Source organism: Pseudopodoces humilis, chromosome 3, assembly GCF_049639895.1.
Source record: "Pseudopodoces humilis isolate 2021_Gansu_Grassland_sample_001 chromosome 3, ASM4963989v1, whole genome shotgun sequence".
Classification (NCBI taxonomy): Eukaryota; Metazoa; Chordata; class Aves; order Passeriformes; family Paridae; genus Pseudopodoces; species Pseudopodoces humilis.
The window spans coordinates 68,622,706-68,640,525 of record NC_142202.1 but is presented as its reverse complement, the minus strand read 5'-3'; the positions used below and the strand labels follow the sequence as shown (position 1 = coordinate 68,640,525).

The following is a 17,820-nucleotide window of genomic DNA, read 5'->3' as shown; positions in this document are numbered from 1 at the left end:
GATAGCCAAGCAGAAAGCAAGGTCTTTGTTCACAACTGTTTTTATCTGCTCTGCAGTAACACTGTCTCAGGAACTGGTCAACTAACTTGAAGGTCTTAACCTCCAGCTGTAAGGGAGTTTGCAGGCAGGAAGCAAGTGGCACAGATCAAGGTGTAATCAAGCAGGTTGTATCAAACAGCTACCCCAAGCTAATGGCAGCAATGTGTTTGCTAACCTGAACAAAAAAATACAGCAAAGCAGAACTTAGAGGGAAAGCATACCTTAGGAAGCTGTGAGTTAACAATTTTGATTAATGCTTTTCAAAACTGATGCAGAAGAATTTGCCTGACAAAACAAGCATTGCATCACACCACTACAAGGCTTCTCTATGCTTCAAGCTCCCTTATCCAAAATTAGGGGTTAAAGATTAAAATCAGCCTTGTTTCTGGTTTCAGAAATACTACAATTCATGTTATTCTAGGAGGGATTAACTTTTTACCAAAAAAACACTGCCAATATGAGATACTGCCCACCTGAATACTTCCAAACTAGTATTTCAGACTGCCATAGGCAGCACCCAAACACAAAGGTCCTCATGCATACCAGCAAATATTGAGAACATTCCTCCACTATAAAAACTTGCTCTTCAAGATCAAGTTCTCCCTCACCAATAAATATCCCACTGTGCAATCCTTAAGGTTAATGTCAATATTTTAATTTGTACTGTGCAAAGGAAAACTCTGTTCTCTTGCCCCAAAAAGTTGTACTCAGTGGTTGATCTCCAGCTGCAGTGTTCAATACAGAAAATGAAAATATTATTACTACTACTTCTGGGTAACACTTTCAGTTTCCATTTTCCAAATGCTTTGGAAAGAAAAAAGTACCAAATGCACTTTAAAAAATTGTAGTTCAGAAGATTTAGAATAATTACAACATTTCAAAGGAGCTAAACTGTCTTAACTATTGCAATTGTACTTCAGAGACCTCCCATCATATGAGAAACTACTTTACAAACAAGCTAATGGAAAACTAGAAACAACTTGCCCAAGACCATAGGAAAAATAGGAGGATTTGAAAATAGTGTATGGTTCAAACAATTGTTTTACCCCTATTATTCAAATTTGAAGACTTTCAATGATGGTCTCTCTTGAATTCAGAGATAATTTAGCATATATTCCAACTTCAAAATTAATTAGCCACATCAAGGAACTGGCTTGAAAGACTGCAATCACTCTGAAGCTAGAACTGTGACTATCACATCAGTTAATACAGATATTATTGTTACAGTACATACAAATAAAAGCTGCCTTAAATTAAGTGTACAATAGCATAAATAAATAATAATTAAAGTGCACATTTTCTTAATCCAAAAAAGTGCACCATAAAAGCATTTCAAGACTTACCTACGAAAAAAATTAATAGAAAAGAACAACAATTCACCCCTGTAACAACACTAATGGAATTTATGTATTTGTGACTTTGTAGGACAAAGCCTGGGAACACTATGGAGTTCAGTGTCCTTCACAGTACCCGGAACACAATGTCCATACAGGTATCTGGTTACATTCTGATCACTTTGTTTAATGCCAGACAGCATGAAGTTAGTCACTCAGCAGGAGATCACAAAGAGTTGCAAGCCTTTTTCCCCCTGAGAAAAGGCAAAACCATGACACTGATGTGCAACTAGAATCTAACTGAAAACCTCATCTGGAACTCAGCAGCCAACCCACTAAATAGATCGTGCTCAGCACTGGTTACCTTACGCAAGCGGCTCATAGATTTAATCCTGTACTTAGCACATGGCCATAACCTTTACAAAGGTAACACTACCAGAAAATAAGTCTACTACTGACTGGGAAAAGGGACATAAATCCTTTGCAAAAAGTAGTGAGTTCTTGTGCTTTAATGTTTTTATGGATACAGAAGCAGTCACTAAGCCAAATGAATTACTAGATCAAAAAAACTACACATGGTGTCTCTAGGGTACATGCTCTTTATCAGACTAGAAAAGTAATTTTCTTTTACTGCTATCCTCCAAACATATCAATCCTTACCCAGTCAGCAGCTCAGCCAGCTCATTTTCATCCACGTGACAACCAGTCACAAATGACAGAGGCTGTGAATCTACAGATTGATCTTAACTTGTTTCTAGCCAGCAGTACACATGTTGTATTTCAATGCACTTGCATTAGTTCATTTTGAGACCTACATAAGAAACTCAAAATGTAAAACAGTAAGGATGGTAAGCAGAAATTTGAAAAGAAATCCCTGACCACATCACCCCTTTAAAAGATTTACCTTTCCTCACAGACAGCAGCTAAAACTTCACAGCAGCTATGGGCTGCTCTTACAACCCAGAGCCAGCCAAGTTCACTACAACATGAACTAGCTGGTTTTGGCCATGTAAAGAATGGATGAAACCAGCAAGCGTTTACCTTGTTCTGCTGCTGTGAAGAGTTTCAGTAATGTCTGTGGACTGCACAGCTGGCCTCTGTGCTGATGCATCCCCCAGAAGTTTGGTGGGAACTTTCTTGGTGTTGCAAACAGAACATCATGTGTGTCAGTCACAGGAAAGGACTTCTCATAAAGAAAGAGCAGACATGTATGTCATCTGGACCTGGGCTTTCCTCTTAGTGGCAGTGCTGCAAAATGTGGAATATGTAAAATTTTCTTAAGAAAAGATATTCTTTAATGCTTGATCTTTCAAAGCCTAATCAACAAGAAGAAAGATTTAGTCTGTGAAACCGACAGCAGCCCATGAGCCCTAAGTGATGTCCAGGTGTTAGATAGACAAATGACTGGTTGGTAGAATTGGTAGAAAAAGAACAGCTTTAGGGCCTGACAGGTTTCAGTGATCTCACACCCAGAGGGAGGCTAACAAAGTTGGAAAAATAAGGATGTGCCACTGACAGCAGACACAAAGAATGCAGAATTTATGACCCACAAGGACACTGGGCAGAACCCCCAGGATGAGGAAGAAACTAATAAACCTCACCCAGCAACTGTGCTGAATCAACTCTGACTAGGTAAAAGGTAATCCTGCAGGGGGAGATCCCGACCACCGACTCACAGATCATTGACCCAAAAACCAATCGGCCCAAAAGAGAAACACCATGGGACGGATTAGCGCAAGAAGCGAGAGAATCATTAACCAATAGAAGATAGAACAGTAATTAATACAAGGATTATGTAACATGTAGCCAATGAACACTAATTCCTTTGTTTGCTGACATGTATAAATAGCAGAAGATTTTGATAGCTGTTGGGCTTGATTTGTGGTATTCCACTGGGCACCCACGCTTGCAGAATTCTGAAATAAAATAATTAATGTCTCTCTCAAGTGTGTAGTTATCAGCTTGTTGCCCACTGGGTAACAAATCCAATTTCTGTGGACAACAGAAGGGTGGTAAACCAACCTCCCCATCAGACAGTATTCAATCTTTAGAAGCTGAGCTTGTATCTTATCTGAAACATCTACAAGTAAACTTGAGGAGTGAAAACAATGCAACAAACTTATATCAAACAGGACAGTCCACTATACAATATTAAAAAGAACTAGAATGAAAAGAGAATGTCCAAGGCTGATCCAGGTAAACAAAAGAAAAAAGCTTTTTGTAATGGAGACAATATGCTACCGTAAAATTTAAATTTTTGATATTTTTTTTTTTTAATCTCAAGTCTTTACAGTCTCTGTTTTCAAAAAAGGGCTTAAATACTTCTCAGCTCATTGGTGTCACTGCCTCATGACACCTACTCAACTCCACTAGGTCCCACTCCTGACACCAGATAGCTCAGTGTATACATGGAATAACAAGGCGACAGCACTTTTCTCTATCTTCTGCTACCTCCAAGACTTAAAGTCTACCCATAAAACCCTTTAGAACAACCTAAGAACACATCCAAAAGGCAGAAATTTGTATGCAGTTTTAGACATTACTCTTCTCAAAATGCAACAATACCGAATTCCTGAATGCTGTATGTTTTACTACTCCATTTTTCAATGCAGTGCCAATGTCAGGTGGCACAAATGTATGCCAAAAGAAGGCTAACTCAGGAATCAAAAAGCAATCTGTGAATTTTTTAAATAATTATTTTTTTCCTGGTTGGTTGGTTTAAAAAAAAACTTTCAAGAAGATTTTTTTGTTGTTGTTGAACATAGCATTCTAAATTTAAGTCTACCATAAATTGGCAGATACACTCAAATACAGAGCAACTGATTACTACAATTAGGCTTTTTAAAAAGATATCTGACTTTCATCACGTACGCTATGAGAAATAGGCAGAAGAACCATTACACACAGCTTTGCCTGCTAAAAAATCTGCCATGTTCCAGTCAGACTAAAAGAGCTCATATTAAAATTACCAACTGCATCACATTAATTGACACCCAGTGTTATCACAGCATCCCATGAGATACTGAAACATATTTTGCTTTATAATCTGTAGGACAACCCCAAATGTATCTCTAAATCGCACTAGTGATATGGCTATCCTTCTCCTTGTTTACTCATCTGTAAACCATATTATGAATTCAGGAGGAAATGTGCATGTTAAAGAACAAGGCAAGTTCTTAAAGTGATGCTAAGCTACTTGTCATTAAACAGTGCCCTTGACATTGCTTGCTTCCACAGAGCCCCTCAAAAGACACTGAATTCCTATACATCCCCCACAAACTTCACGTAACATAAATGATTCTTCATGCATGAGGAGACAGCTGATAAAAAGGACAAAAAGTGAATCTGAGCACTGATAAAGTTTTCTGCCATCAAAAAAAAACGATGCCTTTTCCCAGCTATGATTTCACTAGAGTGGGAGTGGAGAGCAGAGGTCTCTTAAAATCAATATGAGACGACTAAAAGTATTCCATTACACATAACCATATGCTCTTCTCTTCATTCCAGTAGTTTTCGAAATTTAAAAGCAAATCTTTGTAGCATTGATACCTTCTAACTGTTAACAACAATTCCCAATTATTTCACATCACAGTCTTAGATCTATGTAATACCAGACCACTGGAAATCTTACTAAACTTAATCTATTAAAATTTAGCCTTTACACTATAATAATAAAATTTTGTATTTGCAAGGAAAGAGCACAATTTCAATCACTGCCACCCTCACTCCAGACTTATTGATGAAAATTCAGACAACTCAACCAGCTAAAGAGTTGTTGCCATTGCTAAAATTAGACTGATTCCTAAGTATCTGGAGCAACTGAGAACTGTGAATTTCATACAAGTACATTCATAGCAGATTGGGGTAATCAGACTTGACAGCTTGTTTGTAAGGGTAAAAACTAAAGCGTTCACATTAAACCCTGAAAGCTGTAAAATTATTCTGCTGCTCCAGGTAACTTCTTCCAGCATTTGCTACATTTAAGCAGAGGAGAGAGCTGCACCTGATTTTATTTCTTTACAGACAGGCTTGATTACAGATAATGAAAAGATTTAAGAAATACGTCCCTGTCCAAAAGGATAATGTATGTGAGGATTTGCTACCTTAAAACAAGTAACAGCAGCAGCAAGGAGAAAAATACCTCTGAAATAAAGAGGAAACAAATTTTTATTTATCAGCAAATTATGTACCAAGGTCACAGAAACAGACTATGCCAAACTAAGACTATGCCAAAAAAAGAATCTGCCATTTGCTCCATAAAACCACTTAAGAAGAATGCTTGTGACTAACTATAAGTGTGAAGAAATTAATTCAAATAAATTGGATTTTTTTAAGTCCTAAAGCCATACCGTAACTACATAGTCCAGCTTAAAGTTCATCACAGCTCTTTCTATGTAGTTCTAAATCTGGCTGAATACTGCAACTTTGATAGGTGGGAAATTACTATCAAATCACCAAATAGTAGGAAGTCTGTACTTTCTTGGGGTCTTTTTTAGCAAGAACATGTTTAAAATACAAGATGCAGATTTTTTTCTAAATCCCTACAATGCATTAGGTTCGTCTATAGCAGAATGAGCAGAACTATTGACTCAATGTAAAACCTAACAGAAGGGCAATGGCCTAAAAGCTGCAGTTACTCAGATTTCCTTTTTGGACTCATGACATAATCAAATGCTTCTCCTAAAGCACTTGAAAACCCAGATTATGAGAGACCTATCACAAATTTTCTGGTTGTTCCTTCAGAATTCCTAACTCAAACCATTTACAGTGAAATTATCAATTCTCAAAGCCAGATCTACATGAAAGCTTGCTAACACAATGTTAGTGTAATTCTTAGGTGGTAAATTAGCCTTTAGGTACTAAAGCTACACCCAGATCATGAATAAGAAGCAAGACCTGAATTCCATATGGGCAGAATAGAGCAGAGTAATACAGAGCGCATTTACTACAGTTGAAAATTTGCAAAGTTGAAACAACATCCTCAAAATAAGGTAGAAGAACTGGAATGAAACTCCATGAAGTCACCACAATACCCAATTTAATTCAGTCTGAAATGTAAAAAAAAACATTTTTGATGATTTTTTTTTTTAAGGGAGCATCTCCATTTTTTCCTCACTTCAGTGTCAGGGGATGAGGATTTCTCAAAGACAGAGATCTTTATTGCAGCCACTAAAACAACTTTGCTACTTCTTAAGAACAAACAAGGTCTCTAGTCAGCTATCATATCTGTTCCCGGGGAAAGGGAGGGGCATTCTGCTTCCTTTGGATATTAGAACTCCATGTCCCATAGTCAGAACGGGCTTCTGTCACAATCTGAGGTTTAGAACATCACTTGATGAAGTTTTATGCTGCTTTTTCCCCATCACTGAAGAGACACTAAAAGTAGAATAAATGGCATTCTACTCATACCAAGTCCTTTGGTTGTTCTGAAGGTCAAGTTAAATTTGGCAATTTGTCTACCTCTGTTTCTCATTTGAAGCATGACAGAACTGGGCAAATGAACAACTGGTTATCCAGTACAATGACTGGTTTTAATCAAAAGATATGAACATAAGCTAACTTCGAAGTCCACAGTGCCCTTGAGAACAAGACAACAAGTGATACAGAAACTCCGTTTCAAGAACAGATACATTCAAAGACATGAGCTGACACCCACTCTCAGCGGCACTGACAATAATTAACACAAGCAACAAACACCACATTTTTGAATGTGCAAGGTGCTAAATCTTAGCATGAATCCACAGTAATTCATTATAAAACACAGGTGAGAATTTTCTCTAAACACCTCTGAATTTGCAGAATTCATGACTTCATGATACTCAAGAAGTATCTTTCTCAAAACAGCCAACTTCAGAACCAAACATGCTGCTAGAAATATCATGCATGAGTGGCCCTTGCATCTCTTCAGGCTCTCATACCCCACAACATTAGCAAAGAGGTGGGAAAGTCAAGGACAATCACAGCCAGAGCTGAATCCCAGCATTACCTATGTGAATGCTTCCAAGTGCTCTAATAAAGACAGCAAAACAAAGGGGGGACAAAACAGGCAGAAAACCTTTCGGCCGCACAAAAAGGATTGATTTTTCCTTCAACTAATGCATGAGGAAAGCAGATACATTGCTTCAAAATAGTAAAGCATACCTCCAGATGTAGTTTCCATTCCAACATATTAGCTTCCACCTCTAGTCAATTGCCTATAACTCTTATTTTCACTTGACTGCAAAAAGAAATCAATAGCGTTTTCTACTTAAGTCAGCACAGAGTGAACAAAAAAAAAATAATCATACTGCATGCAAGGCCCACTTTATGGGAACACTGTCCCAGACTGTCCCCATTTTATATCTGTATTTTTACTTAGTCCAGAGTCCTGATACTTAACTGAGTAACCTGACACCCCCAGCACACACGGGAAGCTATGGCCATTGGTCTACCTATTGGAAAGCCTACCTTCAGTGTGGTTTCTTCTACAAGATCAACAACTACAGAATATTTCAGGATCATTAATTTTGTAGAGAACAAATGACAACTGACGGAGAAACAGTTATACAGTGGCCTCATTTGAAAATACTGTTTTAAAGATTGCTAAGCCCAGAAAAGACAGAAACAAACATGAACAATGCCCTTCAGGGATCCACTCTTTCAGTAATCTCAGCTTCTTCAATCTTTCTCACAAGCAGAAAAGTCAGTTCTGCTTTCCAATAAAGTAAAATTAAATAAATAATAAAAGATAAAAAACCCCAATCACAACACATCAAGCAAAAACCCCAACCTATACTTACAGACACACATTTTGTACAGGTCAGTTGATACTATCTCCGCACAATTTCTTCCCTCCAGTCTTATTAGATACACTAGTATTTCATAAGCTCTCTCAAATTCCCACCACTAAATGAAAGGACTGCACTCCCACAGAGAAGTCTAAAAAAAATGTTGATAAAAAATTCAGATATAGAAGTTAAATTTCAGTTGAGTTAAAGACTTTACTCGGACTTTATCAGCAACAAATTTTGGTTAAAAATACTTCTGCACTTTTTTCTTCTTGAATCTGTTGAGATAGTGAATTCCACTAGAGGTATAATGATTTCTTAATATCATCACAACTAGCCATCTGTCAGTCATCTAACTTATAGTCAAACAAACCATGCAAACCAAAGTCCCAGAGCTGGGAGGTCTTTTATAAACCTATAATATTTAAAAAACATGAAACTCAAGTCAAGTCAAAACAATAAACTTCTTGTAGTTGCTACACAAGTAGAAACTGTTCTTCATTTCCTGAAGCCACATACTGAGTTAGCCAATTTATTCTAAATGCAATTGTCCTGGACTAGTTTCAGCATTCCTTCAAGCAAATGTGCTGTTATTGAAATAAATAAATCTTTTTTAAGTTCTAACACTTCGTTTCAGTAAAAAAAAAAAAAATAAAAAAAATAAAAAAAAAATGCAGTGTATGTCAGTTCTCAAATGCCAGCAAAGGAGCTCTCAGAACTGTACATCTTTGGAAGCACAGTGTAAGAGCTTCTTGTCACTGCTGCTGACAATCCCTTACTGATCACACATGTAGACTGTACCTCCTCCTGGACCGAACATAAAGCAGCAGCAAGCGCAGAGTCACTTCACAACACGTAACCCAGTTGCTACAAACAGAGGACAAAGGCATCTTCTGACCCAAGTCTATGCAAATCATGAGCTTGATTAGGGCCACAGAAGAGGCAAACAGCATTTCAGTAGGCATTTTCAAAACACAGGTGAAAATTTAATGTTACCGATAAACCTCTAGTGCAATCTGGTTAGGATACTCCACAGAAATGTTGGTTACTTGTACAAACACATCTGCAACATTATGAGGCACAGCAATTTCTGGGGCTTGGGAGTTTTTGCTGATTTTTTGGTTTCCTTTTAAATCACACACAATGTAAAAACACTCATGTTGAAAATAAATTTACGAAAAACACCTCTACACTTCTACCCACAATATAACATGTTAGATTGGGTGACCCAGAAATACAACATATTAAACTGCTATGCCAAGCAGCTTGCACAAGTCTTTAGTTTCTGACTTAGTCCATGGTCTAACTTGCTTTGCTCCCCATTACCAGATGAGGGGGCAGAAAAGGAACTTTTCTTCCCCTTCAACCTCTTACTTTCTTTTCCTGCAGCTCTACTGGAAAATTCTTATCCCCCTCAGTACAGGAATCTTCTTCCCTCTTCCTTTCTTTAAAATAAAAAACAAAAAAACACCACTCAACTTTGAAAGTTTTTCCTTCACATCTTATGAATTAATTTATGTACAATTCTTGCTTTGCAAGCTTAGGAAAAACTCACCTGTTTCTCTCAAACACAACCCCTTCTACATCTTACTGACCTCCCTTTCTTCCTCAAGAAAAGGACCACACCACACCACCTTTGTGCTTACCACAGCAGCAGACAGAACACCTGCCAAATACTATTTGTTTTCTGAAAAGTAACAATGCGCTTTACAGCTCATTTCTGCATTTAGTTTCAGGAAGAGTAACAGAAGAAGTGACAAAATAGCCATTGGAGAAACCATATGCAAGAGTCTGTGGGAAGCACTAAAAATTACTCATCACCACTTGCACTATCCTCTTGTGCAGGAAGCAAAGCCATGGTATAGCTGCAACAGCAGCTCTCATTAAGGCACAGATATGAAGTGCTAATTATCTCCTCCTAGATGGGGACTCTTCTATTAGAATTCATAGCAGGCAACTAGTTTGACAGGTTTGGTTTAGTTCTGCTGCTCTTTCTCACACATATTGAGAGTGTTCAGTGGTTAAGAGGTATTTTCAGGATTTGCAGGTAAATTTAGTATTTAAGTTTTCTTTTCTTTTGAGATATTTTAGCAAGGTATAAACACCTTCAGCCATTCTACCATCCCCAAGATAAGAAGCTTCATCCGGAAAAGAAAAAATATGAAAATGGAAAGCAAATCACAGGTTTTCAGATACAAAAATTATAAGAGATTTTCCTGCAGAGAGAAGTAATTGTTTAGGATCTAGTACATTGTGCTTCCAACTTTGGTCAATAATTCTGTGATTTAGCCTGTCACAGGTTTATATTAGTAAAGAGCAGCTACAGCACAACACTCAAATTACTTATGTTCAAGGCAATGTCAAATAGAGGAAGTAAGAAAATGTAAAGATATAAAATATTATAGACTCTCAAATGTCTTACAAGTATCAACTTGCACTGGTAAATAATCACATTCAAGAGAGTACAATCCTTGCCACATCAGTGAGTTGCCTCTCTTTTATGAGTAAATGCAACTGCAATACTCATTTCCCTGTCATTTTGCCACCAATGTTGTTCATTTGCAGCACTTAGCTAATTTGAGTGCAAATTTCCTCTCCTGACAAACTCCTGCTATAGAACTTAAATTACTTAAGTTTGACAAAATAACAATATGGGGAGAACAGTACACAAATCAATTGCTACACCAATACTGATTTAAGAGATCAAGCAGATTACCTTTACCTCTCCTACCACCACAGCGACCTGAGCCACCACCTTGACCAGATGTAACCTCTGAACAATGTAACAATATTAGCAGAAATACCAAATACACCAAGCTGCCCCAAGAGAAATTCTGTTTTTCCAATGGAGCCATGCTTCATAGCAGATTTTTTTTTCCTCTCAATATTTTTCCACTTCTGCTTCAAACAAACAAAAAAAAAAAAAAAAAAAAAAAAGTTTACATGGCCACAACCATAAGCATCTGTAATCTGTATTAAGATTATATACTTGCCTTGGCTATATACTCCAACCTTCTTTCTCTCCCATGTCCTACCTTTCATAAAGCCATAGAATGATTTGGCTTGGAAAGAATTTTAAATATCATCTAGTTCCACCCTCCTGCCATGTGCAGGGAAACTCTTCATTAAACCAGGTTGCTCAGAGCGCCATCCAACCTGGCCTTGAACATTGCCAGGAAAGGGGCACTCAACTCTCTCATGTGGACTTGGATGCTGTGAGTGAAGAACCTCACATTGATGATTCTGCATGCCAATGTCAGTCGAAGGAGGAAAACGGACTCTCTTCTTCAGTTACAAACTTACAGTACTGAAAAATAGGGGAAAGAAGACGGAAAAAATATTTCATTTGCCTTCCCCTTCCTACGCCTGAACTCCACAGTGATGTTTCCAGACTTGTGTAACTGTTACCCACCTTTCAAAAGGGAATTCTGTATTTGGCAACTAAGCTGACACCTGTTTTATACCAATTCTCTTTTTAAAAGTCACAAGTACAGTTACAATAAAGTAATCTGGCAAGGTACAAAAGTATACTACTACAGTAGCATATAAATCTATACACTTTGTTCAGCTGATACATTGTAAGTACAGGGCAGTGCCAAACCTTTTATATTTGCCAAAGGATAACATGGCAGGAGGGTCTGCCAGGGCAGTGCCAGCTACTGAGCTGGCAGTGAGCCTGGGAGCTGCCCAGGGTACAAATCCTGGCCCTTCTACTGCCATTGTTTTGAAAGCTAATCACTTTGCATTTCTGTCATTCCTTCAGTAACAAGATTAAAAAGCACATACTTGCTTTTTGAAAGGTCTTCTGAAACATACAGATTAAACTAAAATTACAAACTGTTTTTTTTATTTCCAAGTAGCTATAAAGGTAATTTATAATAACCTTTGTTGCCCAAATGCAGATAGTGAGTCAAAGGAAAAAACAGCCCTAGACTGAGAAAAAGCAGACACCTCAATTGTTTGTTTACAGGTGAGCAGAAGCTGCAATAAATAGAAAGGTTTTATTCACATGAAGATACAGCTTTTTCCAAGTGTTGCATCTGCTGTGGGTGCTACAGAATGAAGAACAGAGCGGCCTATTTTCTACTTGACTCAAGTATCCCACTATTCCTTGCGCTCCTGACTAACCAGCAGTGGTATCTTGTCAGCTTGCTGACTCATGCAAACATCCACCTGCAGGTGAACTGACATCCTGGTGAAGGAACAGAAATATTCTGTAGTGGCCTGGACTCAATCATTTTGAAAAGGTAAGGGAAAGTAACTCAGGCATACACAACCAACAGAATTTCCAAACCTCACTAATCCTGAACCTTGCCTCTCATATGAGAAGGACACACAAGAAGTGAAACAACTAAGCACAACATTGCAGCTTAAAATGTGATCAAAGAAGAGGCAAGGAACATAATGAGGAGAGGTAAGTCATGAAACAAAACTTGGTTTTCCTAACCATGATGGAAAAGTTGCATTCTTTGCTTTATTAGACAGATGTGAATGCGTCCAAAAAAACACTTAGCAAAAGTACTGCTTTGAAGCAGTACACAAACAAAAAAAACTGTAACAGATTTTTCCAACTACATAAAGAGCTGAAAACCTAATACTGGAGACTGAATTGTAATCATGAGGCTTATATCATGATTTCCCCCATCAAAGTCATTGGTCTGGTTTTAGTGTGCATGAAATAAAGGATTGGACAGTTTAATATAAATACCTATTCTCTATACCTTCTGGACTACAGAAGTATTAATGAAAATTCTGTAAACTCAGGTGCCTAATTTAGCTAAACATATAACATAAATAGTACCTCCAGACCTCACCAAACCGTACAAACACTACTGAACCAAATAGAAGCTGCAGCTGCTCAAAATCTCTAAAAAACATAATGATGCAGTGCATTCAAATGTAACACCAACATTGTTCAAATCTATTAAAGAAAAAAATCTTTTAATTTTCATAGAAACCAGTCAGCTCACTAGAAACATGCCCAAATGATACTCTATTCTAGGCTGAAAAAGCCAAACTAAGCTGTTACTTTGTCAAAAAACTGCTTTTATGCACAAGCCATTCACAGAGATCTAAGCAACACAACGACTTTTTTACAAGCATTTTATCAAACAGCTTGCCAAGCTCCATATAAACACATTTTACTATTTCATAAAATTCATATGCCAACTTTTTGAAATGCGAAGTGACAAGTTTTCAGTGGAATTTCTACAGAGCTACAAGATTCTTATTGCCCTCAGCCTCCTGATACTGTAAATTGACTATATGAAGCAAGAAGCCAGAATCTTTCTCTTTTATACAGGAACGCCTTGAAAGCTGGAAATACTTTAATGGTATCTTCAACCAGCTAAAGAAGAATTCCTTTACACAAGGCTCAAAAACCCCCAGTGATAAGCACACAATAAATAATGAACCACTATTAGACTTCTTTTACTGATTTCTTTAATTAGGAACCCCTTAAAGTTCAGAACTAATGCTAAATATCCTCCAACCTGCAGATATACTTTAGCTAGGTGTTTACATAAGGAAATCACCTCATATTAGTGGTTTTAGTTGTTTTCTAATTTTTTTTCCCTAAATTGTTCACATCTTACTTTCACCCAAGGATCTAAATTTATACAAAAGCAACTTAGAGTGAACTCACCAATGCCATAAAATGAAGACCAAGAAAAAAGAAAAAATAACCACTTTCCGAGCTTCATGAAGAAAAGCCTCTGAGTATAGTACAGTTGAATTTGTGCCATGTTATATTACATGCCAATCTATCTGACAGCACTGAAACTTTGCACTTCCTTTTACCAGTTAGTTTTCTTATGGCTCAAGGTCTCCCTTTGATTATTCCCAGTTCTGACACATTAGCTATCTTTTTATAATATTTACTCTTGCTTTACTACCCATTTGCATTTGTCATACTGCTACTGCTGTAAGGATTTTGAAGACATGTCCTTTATGGTGCTTTGTAGCAGCAATGTAATTCCTGTGATGGCTTTTCATTGCAGGTGATGGAAATGAAAAATGTCTGGGTTTGACTTACATCAAATTTCTTTCTTTCTTTCTTTCATAAAACAGTAAAGCTAAAGCTCTGCCTATTTCTATGCTGCAATTTTAGGCTTACTATATCAAAGAACAGCAACAAACATTTAACTAGCATTTTTGGTGGTTTTATTACCACTTCCTTTCATATATCCCATGTATGTTTTACATATATATATATATAAATTAATACCTAGGAAAAAGAAGCAACCATTACCACTTAACTCAAAAATATTGGACGAGCTCAGTGACAGCTCTAATACCTGGAAAAGCTTTGATATTTCAAGTTAGCTATGCTCTAGTATTCCTAAGGTTGCAGAGCAACCTAGTTAGAATCAGAGCTCATTTTGTGGTATTTAATCCTTCTCTGGAATTCATGTCTACTTTTCAGTTATTAATCACTTTTATACTATAACCTCTTAATTCAGAGTTTAAATTTTCAAGACACACATGAATGCAATTTATTCCTACTGAACAATCCCTAGACCTCTCTACTAATCTAAAACAGCAGCATTCCCTTAACTACTTCCAAAATTTTACTTAAAAGTTGTCATTTTGCCACATTCAGTCTCCTCTCTTCCAAAGTTTCAGTTGGCTATAATGGAAGGCTATTCCCTTTAGCATCCTGACTGAAAGAAATCACCTTCAATTCACAGGTATGTTTTATCCAACTTCACAGTATGCTTAGAACACTCTATAAACACAGCCTGTGTATGTGCACCAGGCACACACCACAGTGAAAAAGTGCTCAATGGCTCTTCTGAAAGCAAAGGACTCTATTTGGAACCCACACCTGCACAAGAGCCTTGCTCAGGCCTCAGGATTGCTCCCCTTCAACAACTGCCAGCTAAGCAAACCCACATGGCAAACCTCGTTCCCCACTGTTCTCTTAGCCATAGTACCATGAAAATGGCATCCATGGAATACCTATCCCATGGCGCCAGGTGTCTCTTCCCCACAGAAGAGAAGAAACCTTGTTTAGCCAACATACCGGGGCATGATGCCTAAAGGACCTCTCTGGATCAAGCCAGGTGTTTGGTGACAGGGACTTGTATCCTGCTCTCTCACGGGAAACTAAAGGAGACACACCTGTGCGTAGATACTGGACAGAAGCCACCAGCTCGGCCTGCAAGGAGCTTTCCCAGACAGGCCATCAAGCCAAGCGTGCCCGGCACTGGGATCAGCGGGATACCTGGGGCTGGGGACACACCAGGGACCAATACACACCCCGGGAGCTTCCCGGGCCGCTCGGGAGGGAGCGGCCGGGGAGGGGCCGTCGGGAGCCAGGTGCTCCTCGCTTCTCAATCCCCTGCAAGTAATCGGAACAGAACATCAAAGTACGAACGCGGTCACACAAAAGGCGAAAGCGACGACCTGAAACACGGCGTGCAAAGCAAAGGCGACCCCAGGGCACAGCCTGCTGACACCGCACCACCAGGGATGATGAGGGGAAGCGGGGCAGAGCAGGACCAGCTTTAGGTTGGACATTTGGTAGAACTGCTTACATAAAGGGTCATTAGAATAGGCTGGCCAGTCCCGTCCCAGGAGGTGTTTAAGGAAAGACTGGATGTAACACTTAGTGCCATGGTCTAGTTGAACACGGTGATGTTCGGCCATAGGGTGGACTTGATGATCTCAGAGGTTTTTTTCTAACCTAATTGATTCCGTGACTCCGAGCAGCCGGACACCGATCGGCGGGGCCGGGCCACCGGGGCCCGCTCCCGGCACGGGGCGGGGGATACCCGGGCGGGCTCTGCGCTCCGGCCCCCGCGCTGCCAGAAACTTTCCGAGGAGGGAGGGAGGGAAGGGAAGGAGGGGGAGGGCGCTGGTGCAGGGGGGGAGGGGGGGTTGGAAGGGGGTTGTCGGCGCGGCCCTTACCCGTCCTTGCGGCGGGCCTTGTAGACGTGCCCGTAGGTGCCTCTGCCCACCTTGCATCCCTCGTACTCGAACAGGTCCTCCACCCGCTCGCGCTCGGCCGCCAGCTTCGACTTGAACTCGTAGTCCATGTCTCGCCCATGGGCGGGGAGGGACGGGCGGGCAGGGGGACGCGGCGCCCGGACCAGCCCCCGCAGCTGGCGGAGCCCCCTCCCCGCGCCGCCATGTCCGGGGCTCGGCGGGGGCGGCGGGCGAGGGGGATGGGGGGGGGGAGGGGGGCGGTTTGTTTTTGTTTTGGTTTGGGGCTTTTCGGCGGGGGGGAGGGGGCGCGCTCCGCCGCCGCCACCCGCTTCAACTGGGCTCCTCGCGGCGCCCCGCGCGGGGGGCCGGGGGGCGGAGTGCGGCTGCGGGGGCCGGCCCCACCGCCGCAGGCGAGACGCCGTAGCGGCAAAACTACAACTCCCGGCATGCTCCGAGCAGCCCCGGCCGGGCGGCGTCGGCGCACTGCCCTCCCCGGAGACACCGGAGCGTTTCAGCGGCCGCTGGGAACTTGCTGACTCTTCACATTGCGCTCAGAGGCGGGAACGGCGAGCGCAGCCGGACGCGGTGCCTCTGGCTGGCAGGGAGCGAAGGAGGGAGGAACAGAGGAACGGACGGCGGACACGCACCCCGTGCTGCGGGGCGCCAAACAGTGCAGCGACTTGTTTATCTCGCCAGCTGCCATTCACGGTACGGCCCCGCCTCCCTGCGGGATGCTGTCCTGTAATTGGTCAGTTCTGCCTCACCGTGCGGCGGGCGGGGCGGGGCTAGGCCGGCCTCAGCGCTGTGGCGCTGCGGGTCCATGTTGGAAAGGAGAGCGTTTGGAGGCTTCGTGCGGCTAGATGCTGCTAAATAAACCGATCACTTACAGAAATACAGCGGCACGTACTGCGTTGGCGCTCAGATACAGCCCAGGCGTATTGCTCCGTCTTTCTGATCCGATGCTGTAGCAAGACTGTGCCCCTTCAGCCCCTAGAAGATTTTTACATAAACGCGGCGCTGCTTTGGGGTTCAGATTTCATCTAAGGACTTTGAGATCACAGAAACATTCAAGCCTCTTAATGTTGTGTCTCGGTTATCTCGAAGATTTTTTTTTTTTTTTTTAAAGTGTCACTGCAAGCTTACTTGCATTATGGAAGTGCCACGCAGAGGTAACAATATCACACAGAATCACGCAATTATTTAGGTTGGAAAAGGCCTCCGAGATTGAATCCAGTGTGTGTCCAAACACCATGTCAAGTACAGACCATGGCTCTAAGGGCCATGTCCATTCTTTCCCTAAATATCTTCAGAGATGGTGACTCCACCACCTCTCCAGGCAGTCCCAATGTCTAATGACTCTGTTTGTAAAGAAATTCCCCCTAATGTCCAACATAAACCTCCCGTGGTGCAGTTTGAGATGATCTGCTCTCTTCCTGTCACTTGTTGTCTGGGAGAAGAGGCTGACCGCCCCTGCAGCTTCCTTTCAGGGAGTTGTAGGGAGTGTAAGGTCAACCTTGACATGACCTTCTACAACCTGCAGGTTACATCCCGCTCTAGAAGCAAGGGACAATCCCCACCTTGCCTATTCAACTTAGATTAGTCATGCCAGCCGCGAGTGAATGAAGCAGAATTAAATTAGAGGGGAGAGTAAAAATGGCATCTCCCCATATACAGAAATGGTCTCAGTTTATCAGCTGCTCTGCCAGCATTACTTACCACAATGGAAAGTTTTCCCACGTGCTGGATGGGAG

At 40.8% G+C, this 17,820-nt stretch overlaps 1 protein-coding gene across 2 annotated transcripts in view; it reads right to left on the bottom strand.

The window, feature by feature from the left end:
- CDK19 (cyclin dependent kinase 19) overlaps positions 1-16,298 on the bottom strand; it is a 120,894-nt gene extending 104,596 nt beyond the window's left edge. The window contains exon 1 of one of the 2 annotated variants that reach the window (XM_005518274.3): positions 16,052-16,298. In XM_005518274.3, the coding sequence (XP_005518331.1) occupies positions 16,052-16,179 (128 nt within the window). In that variant the 5' untranslated portion in view covers positions 16,180-16,298. Of the gene's footprint in view, positions 1-15,678; positions 15,700-16,051 lie in introns of those variants that run through there. The other variant, XM_088053357.1, reaches the window with a different exon arrangement.
- Positions 16,299-17,820: the final 1,522 nt, after the last annotated feature.